Here is a 21631-nt window from a genome sequence, read left to right as displayed (position 1 = left end):
GTCCAAAAACCAAACCGAACATAACCAAAACCAAACATGATCACACAGACATGACACACACCTTCTCATTTCAATGCCTTTTCTTTATTTCCATGACTATCTACATTGTAGATTGTCACTGAAGGCATCACAACTATGACACCTGTGAAGTGAAAACCCTTCCAGGTGACTACCTCTTGAAGCTCATGGAGAGAATGCCAAGAGTGTGCAAAGGTGTCACTGAAGGCATCAAAACTATGAATGAACACATGTGGAGTTATGTGCTTTACAAAAAAAGGTGAAATAACTGCAAACATGTTTGACAAACCCCGTTTCCATATGAGTTGGGGAATTGTGTTAGATGTAAATAATAATTAACTTAGAATTTCATGGCTGCAACACGTGCCAAAGTAGTTGGGAAAGGGCATGTTCACCACTGTGTTACATGGCCTTTCCTTTTAACAACACTCAGTAAAGGTTTGGGAACTGAGGAGACACATTTTTGAAGCTTCTCAGGTGGAATTCTTTCCCATTCTTGCTTGATGTACAGCTTAAGTTGTTCAACAGTCCGGGGGTCTCCCTTGTGCTATTTTAGGCTTCATAATGCGCCACACATTTTCAATGGGAGACAGGTCTGGACTACAGGCAGGCCAGTCTAGTACCCGCACTCTTTTACTATGAAGCCACGTTGATGTAACACGTGGCTTGGCATTGTCTTGCTGAAATAAGCAGGGGCGTCCATGATAACGTTGCTTGGATGGCAACATATGTTGCTCCAAAACCTGTATGTACCTTTCAGCATTAATGGCGCCTTCACAGATGTGTAAGTTACCCATGTCTTGGGCACTAATGCACCCCCATACCATCACAGATGCTGGCTTTTCAACTTTGCGCCTAGAACAATCCGGATGGTTCTTTTCCTCTTTGGTCCGGAGGACACGACGTCCAGTTTCCAAAAACAATTGGAAATGTGGAACCGTCAGACCACAGAACACTTTTCCACTTTGTATCAGTCCATCTTAGATGAGCTCAGGCCCAGCGAAGCCGACAGCGTTTCTGGGTGTTGTTGATAAACGGTTTGCGCCTTGCATAGGAGAGTTTTAACTTGCACTTACAGATGTAGCGACCAACTGTAGTTACTGACAGTGGGTTTCTGAAGTGTTCCTGAGCCCATGTGGTGATATCCTTTACACACTGATGTCGCTTGTTGATGCAGTACAGCCTGAGGGATGGAAGGTCACGGGCTTAGCTGCTTACGTGCAGTGATTTCTCCAGATTCTCTGAACCCTTTGATGATATTACGGAGCGTAGATGGTGAAATCCCTAAATTCCTTGCAATAGCTGGTTGAGAAAGGTTTTTCTTAAACTGTTCAACAATTTGCTCACGCATTTGTTGACAAAGTGGTGACCCTCGCCCCATCCTTGTTTGTGAATGACTGAGCATTTCATGGAATCTACTTTTATACCCAATCATGGCACCCACCTGTTCCCAATTTGCCCGTTCACCTGTGGGATGTTCCAAATAAGTGTTTGATGAGCATTCCTCAACTTTATCAGTATTTATTGCCACCTTTCCCAACTTCTTTGTCACGTGTTGCTGGCGTCAAATTCTAAAGTTAATGATTATTTGCACAAAAAAAAAAGGTTTATCAGTTTGAACATCAAATATGTTGTCTTTGTAGCATATTCAACTGAATATGGGTTGAAAATGATTTGCAAATCATTGTATTCTGTTTATATTTACATCTAACACAATTTCCCAACTCATATGGAAACGGGGTTTACATGAAAATAAAGAAAGTGGGATTTACAATATTAACTACGAACTATAAAACACTGAATATTAACAACATCTGAACATCAGACCAGCTCCTCCATAGACATCTTTTACAATCAAGCAAAATGCAAGAAAAATGTAACAAACAGCAAAATATGAATGCAAAGTGTAATAAACACCTACAATATTATATATTATCACTTTTATGCAGAAATTTGTTGTAAAAACCTGCTTCCGCATGTGTTTGGGGCTGGATGTCTGAAAACAAACCCCGCCCACTCTGCTTTGTTCCTGGTCTGAGCTGCTGTGACGTAGATTACCCTAATAACTCGTAAAACACCCAAAAGTGCAGATTCCAACCATTGAAATACTTTCTATAGTTCAAGACTTAGTCATTTAAAAACAGCACTGCACATCACGATGGCGGATACAGTTTTGATGTTAAAGGTCTAAAAAAAAAAGATGTAAAACGTTGAAAATCTCAATGGTCCGTATTTATATATCTGGTCTACTGCCTGGTGAATTAGTACTTACTTGATACTGATGGCGTACTCCGTGTACTCTCTGCTGCGATGGCGCACCAAGTAGGTGCTGTTGACTCGGTTGATGAGTTCCGCCTCTGCCTGGAGTCTCTCCATTGGCCCGGCAAACCTGCGACGCAAGAAGTTAACACCACATCAAGGATCGTTAGGCAACTAGAGACGCATGTGTCATGATCTGTTTGGGCTCCGCGGCAGCCTAAAGGCGGTACGCCAACTCTAGCCCGTCCTCGGCCAGGCACCCTGGGCGATGTGGACTCTGTCCTCATGTTTAGTTTATATATCAATGATGAAATCTTAACATTGCAACACATGCCAATACGGCCGGGTTAACTTATAAAGTGACATTTTAAATTTCCCGCCACACTTCCGGTTGAAAACGTTTTTTTATGCTGACGTATGGGTTGGTACGGAAGTATACGGACACCATTGAATCCTATACAAAAAACTCTGTTTTCATCTCAAAATTCCACAGTATTCTGGACATCTGTGTTGGTGAATCTTTTGCAATTTGTTTAATGAACAATGGAGACTGCAAAGAAGAAAGCTGTAGGTGGGATCGGTGTATTAGCGGCTGGCTGCAGCAACACAACCAGGAGGACTTTGCGATGGATAGCAGACGCGCTATCCGACGCTAGCCGCCGAGCACATCGATGATCGGGTGAAGTCCTTTGTCGCTCCGTCGATTGCTGGAACGCAGGTGAGCACGGGTGTTGATGAGCAGATGAGGGCTGGCTGGCGTAGGTGGATAGCTAATGTTTTTAGCATAGCTCTATGAGGTCCCGTAGCTAAGTTAGCTTCAATGGCGTCGTTAGCAACAGCATTGTTAAGCTTCGCCAGGCTGGAAAGCATTAACCGTGTAGTTACATGTCCATGGTTTAATAGTATTGTTGATTTTCTGTCTATCCTTCCAGTCAGGGGTTTATTTCTTTTGTTTCTATCTGCATCATTGATATATAAACTATCAGACTGCGTGGTCGGTAGTAGTGGCTTTCAGTAGGCCTTTAACTTACAATGGCATTCTTTTTGTACCGTTTCAGTTTCATAAATTCACCAAAATGTCTGCATGGAGTTATGGGGTCTGTTTAGCTGATTGGAGAGCTAGTTTCCGCAGCTAGTGGGTCCTTGACGATGACCTCTGTTTTGTTTGATCAGCCCTTTTACTGCCCCATTTGGAAACATGTCATTTACAATATATTTTGGAGCGGTATATATCTGCAGCTTATAGTCGGGTGTGGCAAATACTGTGTATCATATTTTTTGGACTGTAAGTCGCAGTTTTTTCATAGTTTGGCCGGGGGTGCGACTTATACTCAGGAGCGACTTATGTGTGAAATTATTAACACATTACCGTAAAATATCAAATAATATTATTTAGCTCATTCACGTAAGAGACTAGACCAGGGGTACGGAACCTATGGCTTGAGAGCCAGATGTGGCTCTTTTGATGACTGCATCTGGCTCTCAGATCAATCTCAAATCCCGGCCGAGTCATACCAAAGACTATAAAAATGGGACCCATTGCTCGACACTCAGCATCAAGGGTTGGAATTGGGGGTTAAATCAACAAAAATGATTCCCGGGCGTGGCACCACTGCTGCCCACTGCTCCCCTCACCTCCCAGGGGGTGAACAAGGGGATGGGTTAAATGCAGGGGAAACATTTCACCACACCTAGTGTGTGTGTGACAATCATTGGTACTTTAACTTTACTTTAAGTAATGAATAATTTCCCTGGTAATCACAGTGTTAAAAATAACGTTCAAAATATAAAACATTCTCATGCATTTTAATCCATCCATCCGTTTTCTACCGCACCTGTTCAAGAAGTCGCATTAAAGGTAAGAAGTATTTTATTTATTATTGGTTAGCTTCAGAATAACAATGTTATTAAAAAGAATAAGAGACTTATTATACTCTAAAAATGTTACTTCTATTACTACTACTACTATCTTATGCCTGGTTCACACCAACCGCGCTTTAAAGCGGCGAGCAAAGCGGCGTCATTTTTGTCAATTTTTCCACGAATATCCCGATCTCCGAAGTAATGTTATGCTTTGATATGCTCTGATACAAATTAGTTGCCGCTTTGGGGGGACGAATTACCGTTCCTCACGATTTGATGCCGCTTTGATCCCGCTTTGATATGCTTTAAATCACGCTTTGATACGTTTTATTACGCTTTATTGAACTTTATTATGCTTTGATGCGATCCTGACGCTTTAAATCAGGCTCTGACACGATTATCAAGCTCTGTTGTGCATTGGAATTAATGTGTCATGAACATTATGAACATTAATTTGTAATAATGACTTTGAAATGGGATATTGTTCTGTAATTATGTGCAATTTGGAAGAGGCTGTGATTATTATTTTGTGAATTTGATGAATAAAGTGCGTGCGCACACGTAATATAATAAAAAAGAGAAATATGATAAACAAATAAGTAAAAAAAAATGTGAAAAACTCTGTATATTAGGTTTTCCCCACATTTTTTTAGATTTATCTATTTATTTGATTTCTCTTTTTGTTTTATTATATACAGGATAAAACACATAATGTAATAAAAGAGAAATATGATAAACAAATAAGTAAAAAAAAATGTGAAAAACTCAGTATACTGTTTTCCACACATTTTTTATATTCATTTATTTTTTCAATTTCTCTTTTTTTTCTGTTATATTGTGTTTATTATTTATTATCTATTATGTTTTATATTCATTTATTTTTTCAATTTCTCTTCTTTTTTCGTTATATTATGTTTATTATTTATTATGTTTTATATTCATTTATTTTTTCAATTTCTCTTTTTTTTCCGTTATATTATGTTTATTATTTATTATCTATTATGTTTTATATTCATTTATTTTTTCAATTTCTCTTTTTTTTCGTTATATTATGTTTATTATTTATTATCTATTATGTTTTATATTCATTTATTTTTTCAATTTCTCTGCTTTTTTCGTTATATTATGTTTATTATTTATTATGTTTTATAATGATAAATAATGATAAATGGGTTATACTTGTATAGCGCTTTTCTACCTTCAAGGTACTCAAAGCGCTTTGACAGTATTTCCACATTTACTCATTCACACACTGATGGCGGGAGCTGCCATGCAAGGCGCTAACCAGCAGCCATCAGAGGCAAAGGGTGAAGTGTCTTGCCCAAGGACACAATGGACGTGAGTAGGAAGGTAGAAGGCGGGAATTGAACCCCAGTAACCAGCAACGCTCCGATTGCTGGCACAGCCACTCTACCAACTTCGCCACGCCGTCCCTTTATATTCATTTATTTTTTCAATTTCTCTTTTTTTTCCGTTATATTATGTTTATTATTTATTATCTATTATGTTTTATATTCATTTATTTTTTCAATTTCTCTTTTTTTTTCGTTATATTATGTTTATTATTTATTATGTTTTATATTCATTTATTTTTTCAATTCCTCTTTTTTTTCCGTTATATTATGTTTATTATTTATTATGTTTTATATTCATTTATTTTTTCAATTCCTCTTCTTTTTTTGTTATATTATGTTAATTATTTATTATGTTTTATATTCATTTGTTTTTTCAATTTCTCTTTTTTTTCCGTTATATTATGTTTATTATTTATTATGTTTTATATCCATTTATTTTTTCAATTCCTCTTTTTTTTCCGTTATATTATGTTTATTATTTATTATGTTTTATATCTTCATTTCTTTTATTTCTTTGTCATCTTAATAAATATCTATCTTTCATTTCTTATGCTAGTTGACAATAAAAGGCATTTCTTTAATTTTTTATATTCAATTTTACTAGTCAATATCACAGTCACTTCCTATTTGTAGTTGTAGACTGGGGTCCGCGCTTTGAACCAAGATCTGTTAAGCTTTCCTACACTTTGAGTCAAGCTTTGCTGAGCTTTGTCAGGCTTTGATACGCACTCGGCGCTTTATTCCATCCTTGACAGAGCGCCGAATTTTTTAAAACCGTTTTAAAAAATTTGGCGAACTTGCCGCACGTCCCGCTTCACTACAAGCTTTCCCACGATCCATTGCGACCCTCACGCTTTAATCAGGCTTTGTTACGCTTTAACGCCACTTTGCATGCCGCTTTAAAGCGCCGTCAAAGCGCCGTTGGTGTGAACCTAGCATTACTTAAAAATGCACACATTTAGTTGTATTCACTGTTAAAAAATATTACATGGCTCTCACGGAAATACATTTTAAAATATTTGGCTTTCATGGCTCTCTCAGCCAAAAAGGTTCCCGACCCCTGGACTAGACGTATAAGATTTCATGGGATTTAGCGATTAGGAGTGACAGATTGTTTGGTAAACGTATAGCATGTTCTATATGTTATAGTTATTTGAATGACTCTTACCATAATATGTTACGTTAACATACCAGGCACCTTCTCAGTTGGTTATTTATGCCTCATATAACGTACACTTATTCAGCCTGTTGTTCACTATTCTTTATTTATTTTAAATTGCCTTTCAAATGTCTATTCTTGGTGTTGGCTTTTATCAAATACATTTCCCCAAAAAATGCGACTTATACTCCAGTGCGACTTATATATGTTTTTTTCCTTCTTTATTGTGCATTTTCGGCCGGTGCGACTTATACTCTGAAAAATACGGTATATGTTTTTTTTATGTGCAATTGTGTGGTCATGCTTTATGCTGGAACGTTCTCGCTCACTTAGGATGGAGTTGTTTACCCAGGAGCAATCCGTCTTTAACTAACTGGGAAGTGCCATTACAGCCGGAAACATCTGTATCCATTTGCGGTCTTTAGTTGTGTTCGATACAACTGTGATTTAGGGACGACTCCTACCTTCTTATTGATGATTTAATTAGTCAGCGGAAGCTTATTTGTTAACTTACCACGGTTGAGAGGAGTAATCAATGGGCTTTGGGACCTGGAGAGAACACAACAAAAGGTGTTAATTATTTTCTGAAGCCGTCATCCAATGACCGCTGTATTAAATCATCTTGGCGCCAAATCCAAAGTGCATCGTCTTCAAGCTGAGGTTTTTGATAAGGTGCCTGCACGACCCCAATAAAGACACTTATCTTCACAGCAGAATGCACAGTGATAATAGTTTACTATCAACTAGGGTTGTTCGACTCCTTAAGAGGAGTGTCTCACATACAAAACCCAAAAGCAGTGAAGTTGGCACGTTGTGTAAATGGTAAATAAAAACAGAATACAATGATTTGCAAATCAGTTTCAACTTATATTCAATTGAATAGACTGCAAAGACAAGATATTTCATGTTCACACTGAGAAACTTAATTTTTCTTTCTAAATAACCATTGACTTAGAATTTAATGGCAGCAAAAAAGTTGTCACAGGGCCATTTTTACCACTGTGTTACATGGCCTTTCCTTTTAACAACACTCAGTAAACGTTTGGGAACTGAGGAGACACATTTTTGAAGCTTCTCAGGTGGAATTCTTTCCCATTCTTGCTTGATGTACAGCTTAAGTTGTTCAACAGTCCGGGGGTCTCCCTTGTGCTATTTTAGGCTTCATAATGCGCCACACATTTTCAATGGGAGACAGGTCTGGACTACGGGCAGGCCAGTCTAGTACCCGCACTCTTTTACTATGAAGCCACGCTGTTGTAACACGTGGCTTGGCATTGTCTTTGTCGTCAACTGTTGTGTGAACACAAACTACGATGCAAGACAGACTGAATGGAAAGGCAGGCTTATATAATGATGACAGTAATGAAAAACAGGTGCGCGTCGGGAACACCCGCGGCAGGTGAAAGTAATCAGTTACTGTGGTAACCAAACTCAGGTGCATAAACCGGAACTAGAAAGAGATCAGGACTAACAGAAAAACACAAGTGACTAGAAAACGTAAACAGAAATATGATCCGGGCAGCGGATCATAACAGTCTTGCTGAAATAAGCAGGGGCGTCCATGGTAACGTTGCTTGGATGGCAACATATGTTGCTCCGAAACCTGTATGTACCTTTCAGCATTAATGGCGCCTTCACAGACGTGTAAGTTACCCATGTCTTGGGCACCAATACACCCCCATACCATCACAGATGCTGTCTTTTTGGAGTTCAAATCCCGGCCGAGTCATACCAAAGACTATAAAAATGGGACCCATAACCTCCCTGCTTGGCACTCAGCAACAAAGGGTTGGAGTTGGGGGTTAAATCACCAAAATGATTCCCGGGCGCGGCGCCGCTGCTGCCCACTGCTCCCCAAGGGGATGGGACAAATGCAGAGGACAAATTTCACCACATCTAGTGTGTGTGTGACAATCATTGGTACTTTAATCTTAATCTTTAATCTTTTACACTTTGCACCTATAACAATTCTTTTCCTCTTTGGTCCGGAGGACACGACGTCCACAGTTTCCAAAAACAATTTGATCTTAGATGAGCTCCGGCCCAGCAAAGCCGGCGGAGTTTCTGGGTGTTGTTGATAAACGGCTTTCGTTTTGCATAGTGGAGTTTTAACTTGCACTTACAGATGTAGCGACCAACTGTAGTTACTGACAGTGGTTTTCTGAAGTGTTCCTGAGCCCATGTGGCGATATCCTTTACACACTGATGTCGCTTTTTGATGCAGTACCGCCTGAGGGATTGAAGGTCTCGGGCATTCAATGTTTATTACGCTTACGTGCAGTGATTTCTTTAGATTCTCTGAACATTTTGATGATATTACAGACCGTAGATGGTGAAATCCCTAAATTCCTTGCAGTAGCTGGTTGAGAAATGTTGTTCTTAAACTGTTGGACAATTTGCTCACGCATTTGTTCACAAAGTGGTGACCCTCGCCCCGTCCTTGTTTGTGAACGACTGAGCATTTCATGGAAGCTGCTTTTACACCCAATCATGGCACCCACCTGTTCCCAATTAGCCTGTTCACCTGTTGGACGAGCATTCCTCAACTTTCTCAGTCTTTTTTGAAACATGTTGCCGGCATCAAATTCCAAATAAGCCAATATTTGCCAAAAATAATCGAGTTTACCAGTTCAAAAGTTGAATATCTTGTCTTTGCAGTCTATTCAATTGAATATAAGTTGAAAAGGATTTGCAAATCATTGCGTTCTGTTTGTATTTACCATTTACACAACGTGCCAACTCCACTGGTCTTGGGTTGTGTACTTCTTGCCTATATTGCCCTCATTAGTGCAGGCTGTAAACACACAAAGTCTGAGGCATGTTGACGAGCGAGTGGGGAAGGCTGCTTGCTCACTCACACAAGGGCAGGGCTTCACGGCGTCGCTTGGAAAGAAGCCAACTTCTTTTGTTGACAGGATTCTGCCCTGGAAGCACAGAAGCAGATAATTACGTGACGCGGCGTACGTCTGGGCGACTCCGTCTTCACCATTCAGGAACAATTAGCTCAAGACACAGAGCAGCGCCCTTGTTATTCTATTGTTGCAATAATGGTCGGCAGGAAGAGAAGCCCTTATTTCTCCCGAGAGGGCGACTCTAATGTCTTGATTTATAAACACCGGGGAGTCCCGTCTCAGGTGATGGAGGGATTTGTGGAGACCATTGTGCAGTTATCTCCTCCGGAACAGACACCGATGCCTAATTGTCTGTTCTTGTTGTGTGGAAATGCATCACTCGGGCTACAATTTAGGGACATGCATGCTTACAATTAACTGACATACTTTTGCTTTTAACGCACTGCAACTTCCACGGTTAAAGTGCGCGCGCAATGATTTTAAAGGAAGTCGTTTTCCCGGATTCACTATTCTTGCTGAAATGCTGTCTCAGCAAAAACAACAATGCTCAGTTTTGTGTTCACACCCATGTTTTGTCACTGTCCTCGTTTGCATCGGTCTACAACAGCACTGTATTTTCCCGAGGAGGTTACCATCAATCAATCCATGTTTATTTATATAGCCCTAAATCCAGGCCTGGCCCTAACCAATCTGGCGCCCTAGGCAAGATTTTAGGTGGCTCCCCCCCCCACATCGGCAGTGAAGTGTATATACTCACAAGAAACCGAATAGCTTTGTCTTTGACCTTTTTTTTTTACTTAAAGGCCTACTAAAAGCCACTACTACCGACCACGCAGTCTGATAGTTTATATATCAATGATGAAATCTTAACATTATAACACATGCCACTTATAAAGTGACATTTTAAATTTGCCGCTAAACTTCCGGTTCGAAACGCCTCTGAGGATGACGTATGCGCGTGACGTAGACCGGGGAACACGGGTATGCCTTCCACATTGAAGCCAATACGAAAAAGCTCTGTTTTCATTTCATAATTCCACAGTATTCTTGACATCTGTGTTCGTGAATCTGTTGCAATCATGTTCATTGCATTACGGAGAAGGAAGCTGAGCAAGCAAAGAAGAAAGTTGTCGGTGCGAAATGGACGTATTTTTCGAACGTAGTCAGCAACAACAGTACACAGCCGGCGCTTCTTTGTTTACATTCCCGAAAGATGCAGTCAAGATGGAAGAACTCGGATAACAGAGACTCTAACCAGGAGGACTTTTGACTTCGATACACAGACGCCTGTAGAGAACTGGGACAACACAGACTCTTACCAGGATTACTTTGATTTGGATGACAAAGACGCAGACGTTCTACTGTGAGTATGCAGCTTTGGCTTCTAAACATTTGATCGCTTGACCGTATGTGCGCAACTTTTTTTTGCGTATGTACGTAACTTTTTTTAAATATATAAGCTTTATGAACCTTGGGTTAGGTGAACGGTCTTTTGGGCTGAGTGATTGTGTGTGTTGATCAGGTGTTTGAATTGTATTGGCGTGTTCTATGGAGCTAGGAGCTAGCATAGGAGCTAGCATAACACGTACCGTACCGTACGTGCGCGTCACGTACGTAACTTTTTAAAAATATATAAGCTTTATGAACCTTGGGTTAGGTGAACGGTCTTTTGGGCTGAGTGATTGTGTGTGTTGATCAGGTGTTTGAATTGTATTGGCGTGTTCTATGGAGCTAGGAGCTAGCAGAGGAGCTAGGAGCTAGCATAACAAACACGCAGGTGTTATTATGCAGGATTAATTTGTGGCATATTAAATATAAGCCTGGTTGTGTTGTGGCTAATAGAGTATATATATGTCTTGTGTTTATTTACTGTTGTAGTCATTCCCAGCTGAATATCAGGTCACCCCCGGCTCTCACAGCATCTTCCCTATCTGAATAGCTTCAACTCCCCACTAGTCCTTCACTTGCACTTTACTCATCCACAAATCTTTCATCCTCGCTCAAATTAATGGGGAAATTGTCGCTTTCTCGGTCCGAATCTCTCTCACTTCATGCGGCCATCATTTTGCGTATATGTTCAACTGACTACGTCACGCTACTTCCGGTAGGTGCAAGCCTTTTTTTTATCAGATACCAAAAGTTGCAATCTTTATCGTCGTTGTTCTATACTAAATCCTTTCAGCAAAAATATGGCAATATCGCGAAATGATCAAGTATGACACATAGAATAGATCTGCTATCCCCGTTTAAATTAAAAAAATTCATTTCAGTAGGCCTTTAAAGAAAGCAAATTAACATTTTATATGAGAATGTTATGTTATGATTATCTTTAACCGAATCACAGCAGTGCTCAAATTAAAAAACAGCATTCCCTCTCATGTGATATTGCTTTATTAACATTAATGATGTGCACTTTAACAACTAGGCTTACAACTATACCTAATATATAAAGGGGTGGAAAAGTGACTATTACCTGCAGGGCAAACATTAGCTAACCAGAAGGCAATATCAATGTAAACAAAAAACACCTGCTTAAAAGATCTAATACAAATGTCCCTGAGGAATGTAAAGTGGGAGTACTGTAATTACCAAACGTTACATTATTATTTTCCATAACAATTTAGCCCCCTCCACAATATTAACCCGACGTTAAAACAGAACTAGCTATTTATTGAATAGCAATTGCCGAATCATGTAACATTAGCTTAATGCTAAAAAGCCAGGTTACTATCACATTCTGTAACAGACAAATAATTTCATGTAGGCTAACGTTACATACCTGCTACCTCTGTCTTTTTCTCGTTTCTCCTCCTCTTCTTTTCTATTCCCTGGGCACCTGACAGTTTTGGCCGTTTTGACATCTTGTGTTAATTTTTTGATGTGGTGACGTCCAAAAAAAGTCATGATACGGGAAGGGAGGGGGCGCACCGTGCGGGGGGAGGGGGGGGCGTAATGTTGTAACAAATAATATTTCTATTAAATAGGCTTTACTTTGCATTTTAATTAACGTGGGATTATTTTTGTATTTAGAAATAATAGTACCAACTTTTTTTTTTCTTTTTCTCCAACATTTGTGGCACTGGCGTGGCACCCCCTGATGGACGGCGCCCTTAGCATTTGCCTATACGGCCTATGCCACGGGCCGGCCCTGCCTATGTCACAAGTGTCTCGAAGGGCTGCACAAGCCACGACGACATTCGCGGTTTAGCGCCCACATAAGGGCAAGGAAAAACTCACAACCCAACAATGACTATGAGAAACCTTGGAGAGGACCGCAGATGTGGGTAACCCACCCCCCTCTAGGGGAGACCGGATGCAATGGACGTCGAGTGGGTCTGACATAATAGTGCATACTTGCCAACCTTCAGACCTCCAATATCGGGAGGTGGGGGGTAGGGGTGGGGGCGTGGTTATTTACAGCTAGAATTCACCAACTCGAGTATTTCATATATATTTCATATATATATATTTCATATATATATGTGTATATATATATATATATATATATATATATATATATATATATATGAAATACTTGACGTTCAGTGAATTCTAACTATATATATATATATATATATATATATATATATATATATATATATATATATATATATATATATATATATATATATATATATATATATATATATATTTTATTTACATAGAAAAAAAATAATAATACTTGAATTTCAGTGTTCCGGTGGCTATCCATTAGATGGCAATATTGTCCTGTTTAAATTCTCCGTTCATGATGAGTATATCATTTCGGCCGCCATGTCTGTAATTTCCTCGTTCTTCTGCTTCGTCTCCTTGTTGTGTGCGCAGTTGTGCACTCTATAAAAGCCCTAGATGTTATGACGTCATTGGGCAGGCAAGCTGTTTATATTGTGGGAAAGCGGATGTGAGAACAGGCTGTCCCCACTCAGTCTCAGGTCCGCATTGAGCTGGAGGGGGCGTGGCCTCCAGCTCCGGCTGAATACCGGGAGTTTGTCGGGAGAAAATCTCTGCCGGGAGGTTGTCGGGAGAGGCGCTGAATACCGGGATTCTCCCGCTAAAAACGGGAGGGTTGGCAAGTATGTAATAGTGTGAAAGTCCAGTCCATAGTGGATCTAACATAATAGTCGTGGCTTGTGCAGCCCTTTGAGACATTTGTGATTAAGGGCTATACAAGCAAACTTTGATTGATTGATTGATTGATTGATTGATTGATTGATTGATTGATTGATTGAAATAACGACAAATAAAGATATAATACTATTGGCTGCAACGTGTAAGTGTAAAAAAAAAAAAACAACATTATGATTTGTACATTTTCAGAATGTGCTTGTTCTATTTTTAAACAAAGAAAAACAATATGAAGTTGTCTTTACTTTTAAGTTATCGTGCCGTGATTTTACCAGGCCGGCCCACTTGGGAGTGGATTTTTGTCCATGTGGCCCCCCGATCTAAAATGAGTTTGACACTCCTGACTTAAAATATGACCAATGTATGACCCTGTAACTACTTGGTATCAGATGGATACCTAAATGTGTGGTATCATCCAAAACTAATGTAAAGTATCAAACCAGAGAAGAATAAGTGATTATTACATTTTAACAGAAGTGTAGATAGAACACGTTGAAAGAGAAAATAAGCAGATATTAACAGTAAATGAACAAGTAGATTAAAGGCCTACTGAAATGATTTTTTTTTATTTAAATGGGGATAGCAGATCCATTCTATGTGTCATACTTGATCATTTCGCGATATTGCCATATTTTTGCTGAAAGGATTTAGTAGAGAACATCGACGATAAAGTTCGCAACTTTTGGTCGCTGATATAAAAAAGCCTTGCCTGTACCGGAAGTAGCGTGACGTCACAGGTTGAAGGGCTCCTCACATTTCCCCATTGTTTACACCAGCAGCGAGAGCGATTCGGACCGAGAAAGCGACGATTACCCCATTAATTTGAGCCAGGATGAAAGATTTGTGGATGAGGGACGTGAGAGTGAAGGACTAGAGTGCAGTGCAGGACGTATCTTTTTTCGCTCTGACCGTAACTTAGGTACAAGCTGGCTCATTGGATTCCACACTCTCTCCTTTTTCTATTGTGGATCACGGATTAGTATTTTAAACCACCTCGGATACTATATCCTCTTGAAAATGAGAGTCGAGAACACGAAATGGACATTCACAGTGACTTTTATCTCCACGACAATACATCGGTGAAGCACTTTAGCTATGGAGCTAACGTGATAGCATCTGGCTTAACTGCAGATAGAAACAAAAGAAATAAACCCCTGACTGGAAGGATAGACAGAAAATCAACAATACTATTAAACCATGGACATGTAACTACACGGTTAATGCTTTCCAGCCTGGCGAAGCTTAACAATGCTGTTGCTAACGACGCCATTGAAGCTAACTTAGCAACGGGACCTCACAGAGCTATGCTAAAAACATTAGCTATCCACCTACGCCAGCCAGCCCTCATCTTCTCATCAACACCCGTGCTCACCTGCGTTCCAGCGATCGACGGAGCGACGAAGGACTTCACCCGATCATCTGTGCGGTCGGTGGCTAGCGTCGGATAGCGCGTCTGCTATCCATCTCAAAGTCCTCCTGGTTGTGTTGCTGCAGCCAGCCGCTAATACACCGATCCCCCCTACAACTTTCTTCTTTGCAGTTTTCATTGTTCATTAAACAAATTGCAAAAGATTCACCAACACAGATGTCCAGAATACTGTGGAATTTTGCGATGAAAACCGAGCTTTTTTGTATAGGATTCAATGGTGTCCGAATACTTCCGTTTCACCGATTGACGTCACGCGCATACGTCATCGTACATAGACGTTTTCAACCGGAAGTTTAGCGGGAAATTTAAAATGTCACTTTATAAGTTAACCCGGCCGTATTGGCATGTGTTGCAATGTTAAGATTTCATCATTGATATATAAACTATCAGACTGCGTGGTCGGTAGTAGTGGCTTTCAGTAGGCCTTTAATAGTTCAATTCTGACAAAATAATAGGTGTATAAATGACACAATATGTTACTGCATATGTCAGCAGACTAATTAGGAGTCTTTGTTTGTTTACTTTCTACTAAAAGAGTGTAGTATGTTGTCTATTTAATTTAAGGACAAAATTGCAATAATTAACATAGCTTTAATGTACCCTAAGATTCGTTGTTAAGATAAAGCCAATAATGCCATTTTTTGTGGTCCCCTTTATTTAGAAAAGTATCCAAAATATTACTGGCACCGAAATATTGATATTTGGACTACCCTAGTATGGTTATAATTAGGGATGTCCGATAATGGCTTTTTGCCGATATCCGATATTCCGATATTGTCCAACTCTTTAATTACCGATACCGATATCTTTGGACAACCAGGTATGGCGAAGATAAGGTACTTTTTTTAAAAATTAGTAAAATAAGATAAATAAATTAAAAACATTTTCTTGAATAAAAAAGAAAGTACAACAATTTAAAAACAGTTACATAGAAACTAGTAATGAATGAAAATTAGTCAAATTAACTTTTAAAGGTTAGTACTATTAGTGGAGCAGCAGCACGCACAATCATGTGTGCTTACGGACTGTATCCCTTGCAGACTGTATTGATATATATTGATGTATAATGTAGGAACCAGAATATTAATAACAGAAAGAAACAACACTTTTGTGTGAATGAGTGTGAATGGGGGAGGGAGGTTTTTTAGGTTGGTGCACTAATTGTAAGTGTATCTTGTGTTTTTTATGTTGATTTAATATTTTTTTAAAAATGTAAAAAACGATACCGATAATAAAAAAAACGATACCGATAATTTCCGATATTACATTTTAACGCATATATCGGCCGATAATATCGGACATCTCTAGTTATAATCCCGAGTTTTAGTACCTCTCCCTAATCCCGAGAGCCGTTTCTGATATTTTGATGACCTCAGCCTCCACCAGCCATTAGCGTCCAGCAGCCTGTAGCTGGAGGTCATCACCCATCATGTGTGAGTCCTTGGGCTGTGTCACATCCTTGCTAAGAAGGTAATCACGATCACAGCGCAGACATTGAGTGAGTAAACAGAAGGCGGCGGGGCGCGTGTAATCAAATTATAGCGATCGATTCTATTCATCACGCGGCCGCCAGAACAAAAACGATTACGGTCGCCTGGCTGCAAAAGTGATGGATATTGAATGTTTGCCGCTGCCTCCAGTTGAATATTTTCACAAGATTATTTGAATTCCTTATCCCTTTCCTTTTTCTTGTTACATTCTTAATTAATACAAACATTGTTGTGCATGTTGGAACAGCTTCAAAGTGCTAAAGGCTTGAACGTATTGTAATTAGAATGACATTCATTTAACCCCGCCTTTTAATATTTAAACGCAACAACTCTGCCTAACTGGCTTGTTGTGGGCCCAAGGCAGGTCAAAATTAGACTATAAAAGTAATATATCATGTTATATGACGCCATAAAGTGTCCGCCGAGGTGACAGCTTGGATACGTGTGGATTAAGAAGAGGGCGTAAACTCTGACCTGCCACCAGGGGCTGTGAAGGTCGGCACAGATTAATTCGATGATGTCACCCGTCTGGATGCTGAGAGCCGGGCCGGACGTCGGGCTCGGCACGCCAAAGTAGTTCCTGATGACCAGCATCTTGGGGAGACCTGCGACAAGGACAGGGTCGACATGTTCAGTCCGTGTGAGCTCCAGGGTTCGTACACCTTTTCCATGGCCAAGTTCAAGGACCTTTTAAGGACTTTCAAGATACATTTCCTAGTTTTTCCAGTACCCTTCAAAAGGCAAAACCAGTGTGAATAAATCCATAGCCTTTGTTGTTTGAGGTCACCAAATGCTGTCTGTAGGAACAATACGGAAAATCTGCTAAAACCTAAGCCTAACATTGAACCATTTCCACGGCCAAATTCGAGGACTTTTTAAGGACTTTCGAGATCAATTTTCCAGTTTTTCCAGTACCTTTCAAAAAGCGAAAACCAGTGTGAGTCAATCCATAGCCTTTGTTGTTTGAGGTCACCAAATGCTGTCTGTAGGAACAATACGGAAAATCTGCTAAAACCTAAGCCTAACATTGAACCATTTCCATGGCCAAATTCGAGGACTTTTTAAAGACTTTCAAGATAAATTTTCCAGTTTTTCCAGTACCCTTCAAAAGGCGAAAACCAGTGTGAATCAAACCATAGCCTTTGTTGTTTGAGGTCACCAAATGCTGTCTGTAGGAACAATACGGAAAATCTGCTAAAACCTAAGCCTAACATTGAACCATTTCCATGGCCAAATTTGAGGACTTTTTAAGGACTTATGAGATCAATTTTCCAGTTTTTCCAGTACCCTTCAAAAAGCGAAAACCAGTGTGAATCAATCCATAGCCTTAGTTGTTTGAGGTCACCAAATGCTGTCTGTAGGAACAATACGGAAAATCTGCTAAAACCTAAGCCTAACATTGAACCATTTCCATGGCCAAATTTGAGGACTTTTTAAGGACTTATGAGATCAATTTTCCAGTTTTTCCAGTACCCTTCAAAAAGTGAAAACCAGTGTGAATCAATCCATAGCCTTGTTGTTTGAGGTCACCAAATGCGGTGTGTAGGAACGATACGGAAAATCTGCTAAAACCTAAGCCTAACATTGAACCATTTCCACGGCCAAATTCGAGGACTTTTTAAGGACTTTCGAGATCAATTTTCCAGTTTTTCCAGTACCTTTCAAAAAGCGAAAACCAGTGTGAGTCAATCCATAGCCTTTGTTGTTTGAGGTCACCAAATGCTGTCTGTAGGAACAATACGGAAAATCTGCTAAAACCTAAGCCTAACATTGAACCATTTCCATGGCCAAATTCGAGGACTTTTTAAAGACTTTCAAGATAAATTTTCCAGTTTTTCCAGTACCCTTCAAAAGGCGAAAACCAGTGTGAATCAAACCATAGCCTTTGTTGTTTGAGGTCACCAAATGCTGTCTGTAGGAACAATACGGAAAATCTGCTAAAACCTAAGCCTAACATTGAACCATTTCCATGGCCAAATTTGAGGACTTTTTAAGGACTTATGAGATCAATTTTCCAGTTTTTCCAGTACCCTTCAAAAAGCGAAAACCAGTGTGAATCAATCCATAGCCTTAGTTGTTTGAGGTCACCAAATGCTGTCTGTAGGAACAATACGGAAAATCTGCTAAAACCTAAGCCTAACATTGAACCATTTCCATGGCCAAATTTGAGGACTTTTTAAGGACTTATGAGATCAATTTTCCAGTTTTTCCAGTACCCTTCAAAAAGTGAAAACCAGTGTGAATCAATCCATAGCCTTGTTGTTTGAGGTCACCAAATGCGGTGTGTAGGAACGATACGGAAAATCTGCTAAAACCTAAGCCTAACATTGAACCATTTCCATGGCCAAATTCGAGGACTTTTTAAAGACTTTCAAGATAAATTTTCCAGTTCTTCCAGTACCCTTCAAAAGGCGAAAACCAGTGTGAATTAATCCATAGCCTTGTTGTTTGAGGTCACCAAATGCTGTCTGTAGGAAAAATAAGGAAAATCTGCTAAAACCTAAGCCTAACATTGAACCATTTCCATGGCCAAATTCGAGGACTTTTTAAGGACTTTTGAGATCAATTTTCCAGTTTTTCCAGTACCCTTCAAAAAGCGAAAACCAGTGTGAATCAATCCATAGCCTTGTTGTTTGAGGTCACCAAATGCTGTCTGTAGGAACAATACGGAAAATCTGCTAAAACCTAAGCCTAACATTGAACCATTTCCATGGCCAAATTCGAGGACTTTTTAAGGACTTTTGAGATCAATTTTCCAGTTTTTCCAGTACCCTTCAAAAAGCGAAAACCAGTGTGAATCAATCCATAGCCTTTGTTGTTTGAGGTCACCAAATGCTGTCTGTAGGAACAATACGGAAAATCTGCTAAAACCTAAGCCTAACATTGAACCATTTCCATGGCCAAATTCCAGGACTTTTTAAAGACTTTCAAGATAAATTTTCCAGTTTTTCCAGTACCTTTCAAAAGGCGAAAACCAGTGTGAATCAATTCATAGCCTTCTTGTTTGAGGTCACCAAATGCTGTCTGTAGGAACAATACGGAAAATCTGCTAAAACCTAAGCCTAACATTGAACCATTTCCATGGCCAAATTCGAGGACTTTTTAAGGACTTTTGAGATCAATTTTCCAGTTTTTCCAGTACCCTTCAAAAAGCGAAAACCAGTGTGAATCAATCCATAGCCTTGTTGTTTGAGTTCACCAAATGCTGTCTGTAGGAACAATACGGAAAATCTGCTAAAACCTAAGCCTAACATTGAACCATTTCCATGGCCAAATTCGAGGACTTTTTAAGGACTTTCGAAATAAATTTCCCAGTTTTTCCAGTACCCTTCAAAAGGCGAAAACCAGTGTGAATCAATCCATAGCCTTTGTTGTTTGAGGTCACCAAATGCTGTCTGTAGGAAAAATACGGAAAATCTGCTAAAACCTAAGCCTAACATTGAACCATTTCCATGGCCAAATTCGAGGACTTTTTAAAGACTTTCAAGATAAATTTTCCAGTTCTTCCAGTACCCTTCAAAAGGCGAAAACCAGTGTGAGTCAATCCATAGCCTTCTTGTTTGAGGTTACCAAATGCTGTCTGTAGGAACAATACGGAAAATCTGCTAAAACCTAAGCCTAACATTGAACCATTTCCATGGCCAAATTCGAGGACTTTTTAAGGACTTTCGAAATAAATTTCCCAGTTTTTCCACTACCCTTCAAAAGGCGAAAACCAGTGTGAGTCAATCCATAGCCTTGTTGTTTGAGGTCACCAAATGCTGTCTCTAGGAACAATACGGAAAATCTGCTAAAACCTAAGCCTAACATTGAACCATTTCCATGGCCAAATTCGAGGACTTTTTAAAGACTTTCAAGATCAATTTTCCAGTTTTTCCAGTACCCTTCAAAAAGCGAAAACCAGTGTGAATCAATCCATAGCCTTGTTGTTTGAGGTCACCAAATGCTGTCTGTAGGAACAATACGGAAAATCTGCTAAAAACCTAAGCCTAACATTGAACCTTTTCCATGGCCAAATTCGAGGACTTTTTAAGGACTTTCGAGATAAATTTCCCAGTTTTTCCAGTACCCTGCAAAAGGCGAAAACCAGTGTGAGTCAATCCATAGCCTTGTTGTTTGAGGTCACCAAATGCTGTCTGTAGGAACAATACGGAAAATCTGCTAAAACCTAAGCCTAACATTGAACCATTTCCATGGCCAAATTCGAGGACTTTTTAAAGACTTTCAAGATAAATTTTCCAGTTTTTCCAGTACCCTTCAAAAGGCAAAAACCAGTGTGAATCAATTCATAGCCCTCTTGTTTGAGGTCACAAAATGCTGTCTGTAGGAAAAATAAGGAAAATCTGCTAAAACCTAAGCCTAACATTGAACCATTTCCATGGCCAAATTCGAGGACTTTTTAAGGACTTTCAAGATCAGTTGTTTACTTGTTTGTTTGTATCATCATCATTCATGTATACATCATTCCTTACAAGAAATACCATTAATTATTATCGTTGACTTATTTGTTTGTATGATAATTCATGCATACATCATGTTCATTAAAACGACAACCTCCCGGCATGATGGACCGATGCACCACTGTCCTCTTGGGGGCGACGCAGAGCCCTATATACATGACAACAACCTAATGTAAGGGCTTGTGCAAAGCCAACAGATCAAGCGTGTAGTTTTTAATTTTTACGGAAACGTATTTAATTTTTTTCCAGTAGCCTAGTAAGTCATACTGCCGAGGAATATGATGGACATTTCCAAGCGCCTTGAAAACACAACATTAAAATCCAAGCAATTTCAAGGTTTTTAAGCAACCGTGCGAGAACGGGAACTCGTGTCAACACAGGCAAGTTTGTCATTCCAAAGCTTTGCTCGGCTAAACTATGAAGTGTTGATCAGAAGGGAGCATAGGTTGCACACGTACAAACACAGCCCCTGTCAGCCGTATAAATCATCCGGGCCCCTTAATAATGATCATAAAGCAGATAAGCGATACAGTCCTGATACACAGCTGGTAATCAAGCAGTTAAAAGTAAGATAAGCAGAGTGGAGATGTGCGAGTCGTGACGTTCAAAATAGAGACGTTT

The 21631-nt window shown here is 39.6% G+C and overlaps 1 protein-coding gene across 1 annotated transcript in view; it reads right to left on the bottom strand.

Moving 5' to 3' along the window:
- Positions 1 to 21631, bottom strand: part of LOC133630230 (guanine nucleotide exchange factor VAV3-like) — a 277047-nt gene that overhangs the window by 49304 nt on the left and 206112 nt on the right. The window contains exons 20-23 of the mRNA XM_062021697.1: positions 17025 to 17155; positions 9513 to 9578; positions 7169 to 7203; positions 2291 to 2407 (exon numbers count right to left, since the gene is read on the bottom strand). Coding sequence (XP_061877681.1) covers positions 2291 to 2407; positions 7169 to 7203; positions 9513 to 9578; positions 17025 to 17155 — 349 coding nt within the window. The remainder of the gene's footprint in view (positions 1 to 2290; positions 2408 to 7168; positions 7204 to 9512; positions 9579 to 17024; positions 17156 to 21631) is intronic.

The sequence above is a fragment of the Entelurus aequoreus genome, linkage group LG15, assembly GCF_033978785.1.
Source record: "Entelurus aequoreus isolate RoL-2023_Sb linkage group LG15, RoL_Eaeq_v1.1, whole genome shotgun sequence".
In the NCBI taxonomy this organism is placed as follows: Eukaryota; Metazoa; Chordata; class Actinopteri; order Syngnathiformes; family Syngnathidae; genus Entelurus; species Entelurus aequoreus.
This window is presented reverse-complemented; position numbering and strand designations above follow the sequence as displayed.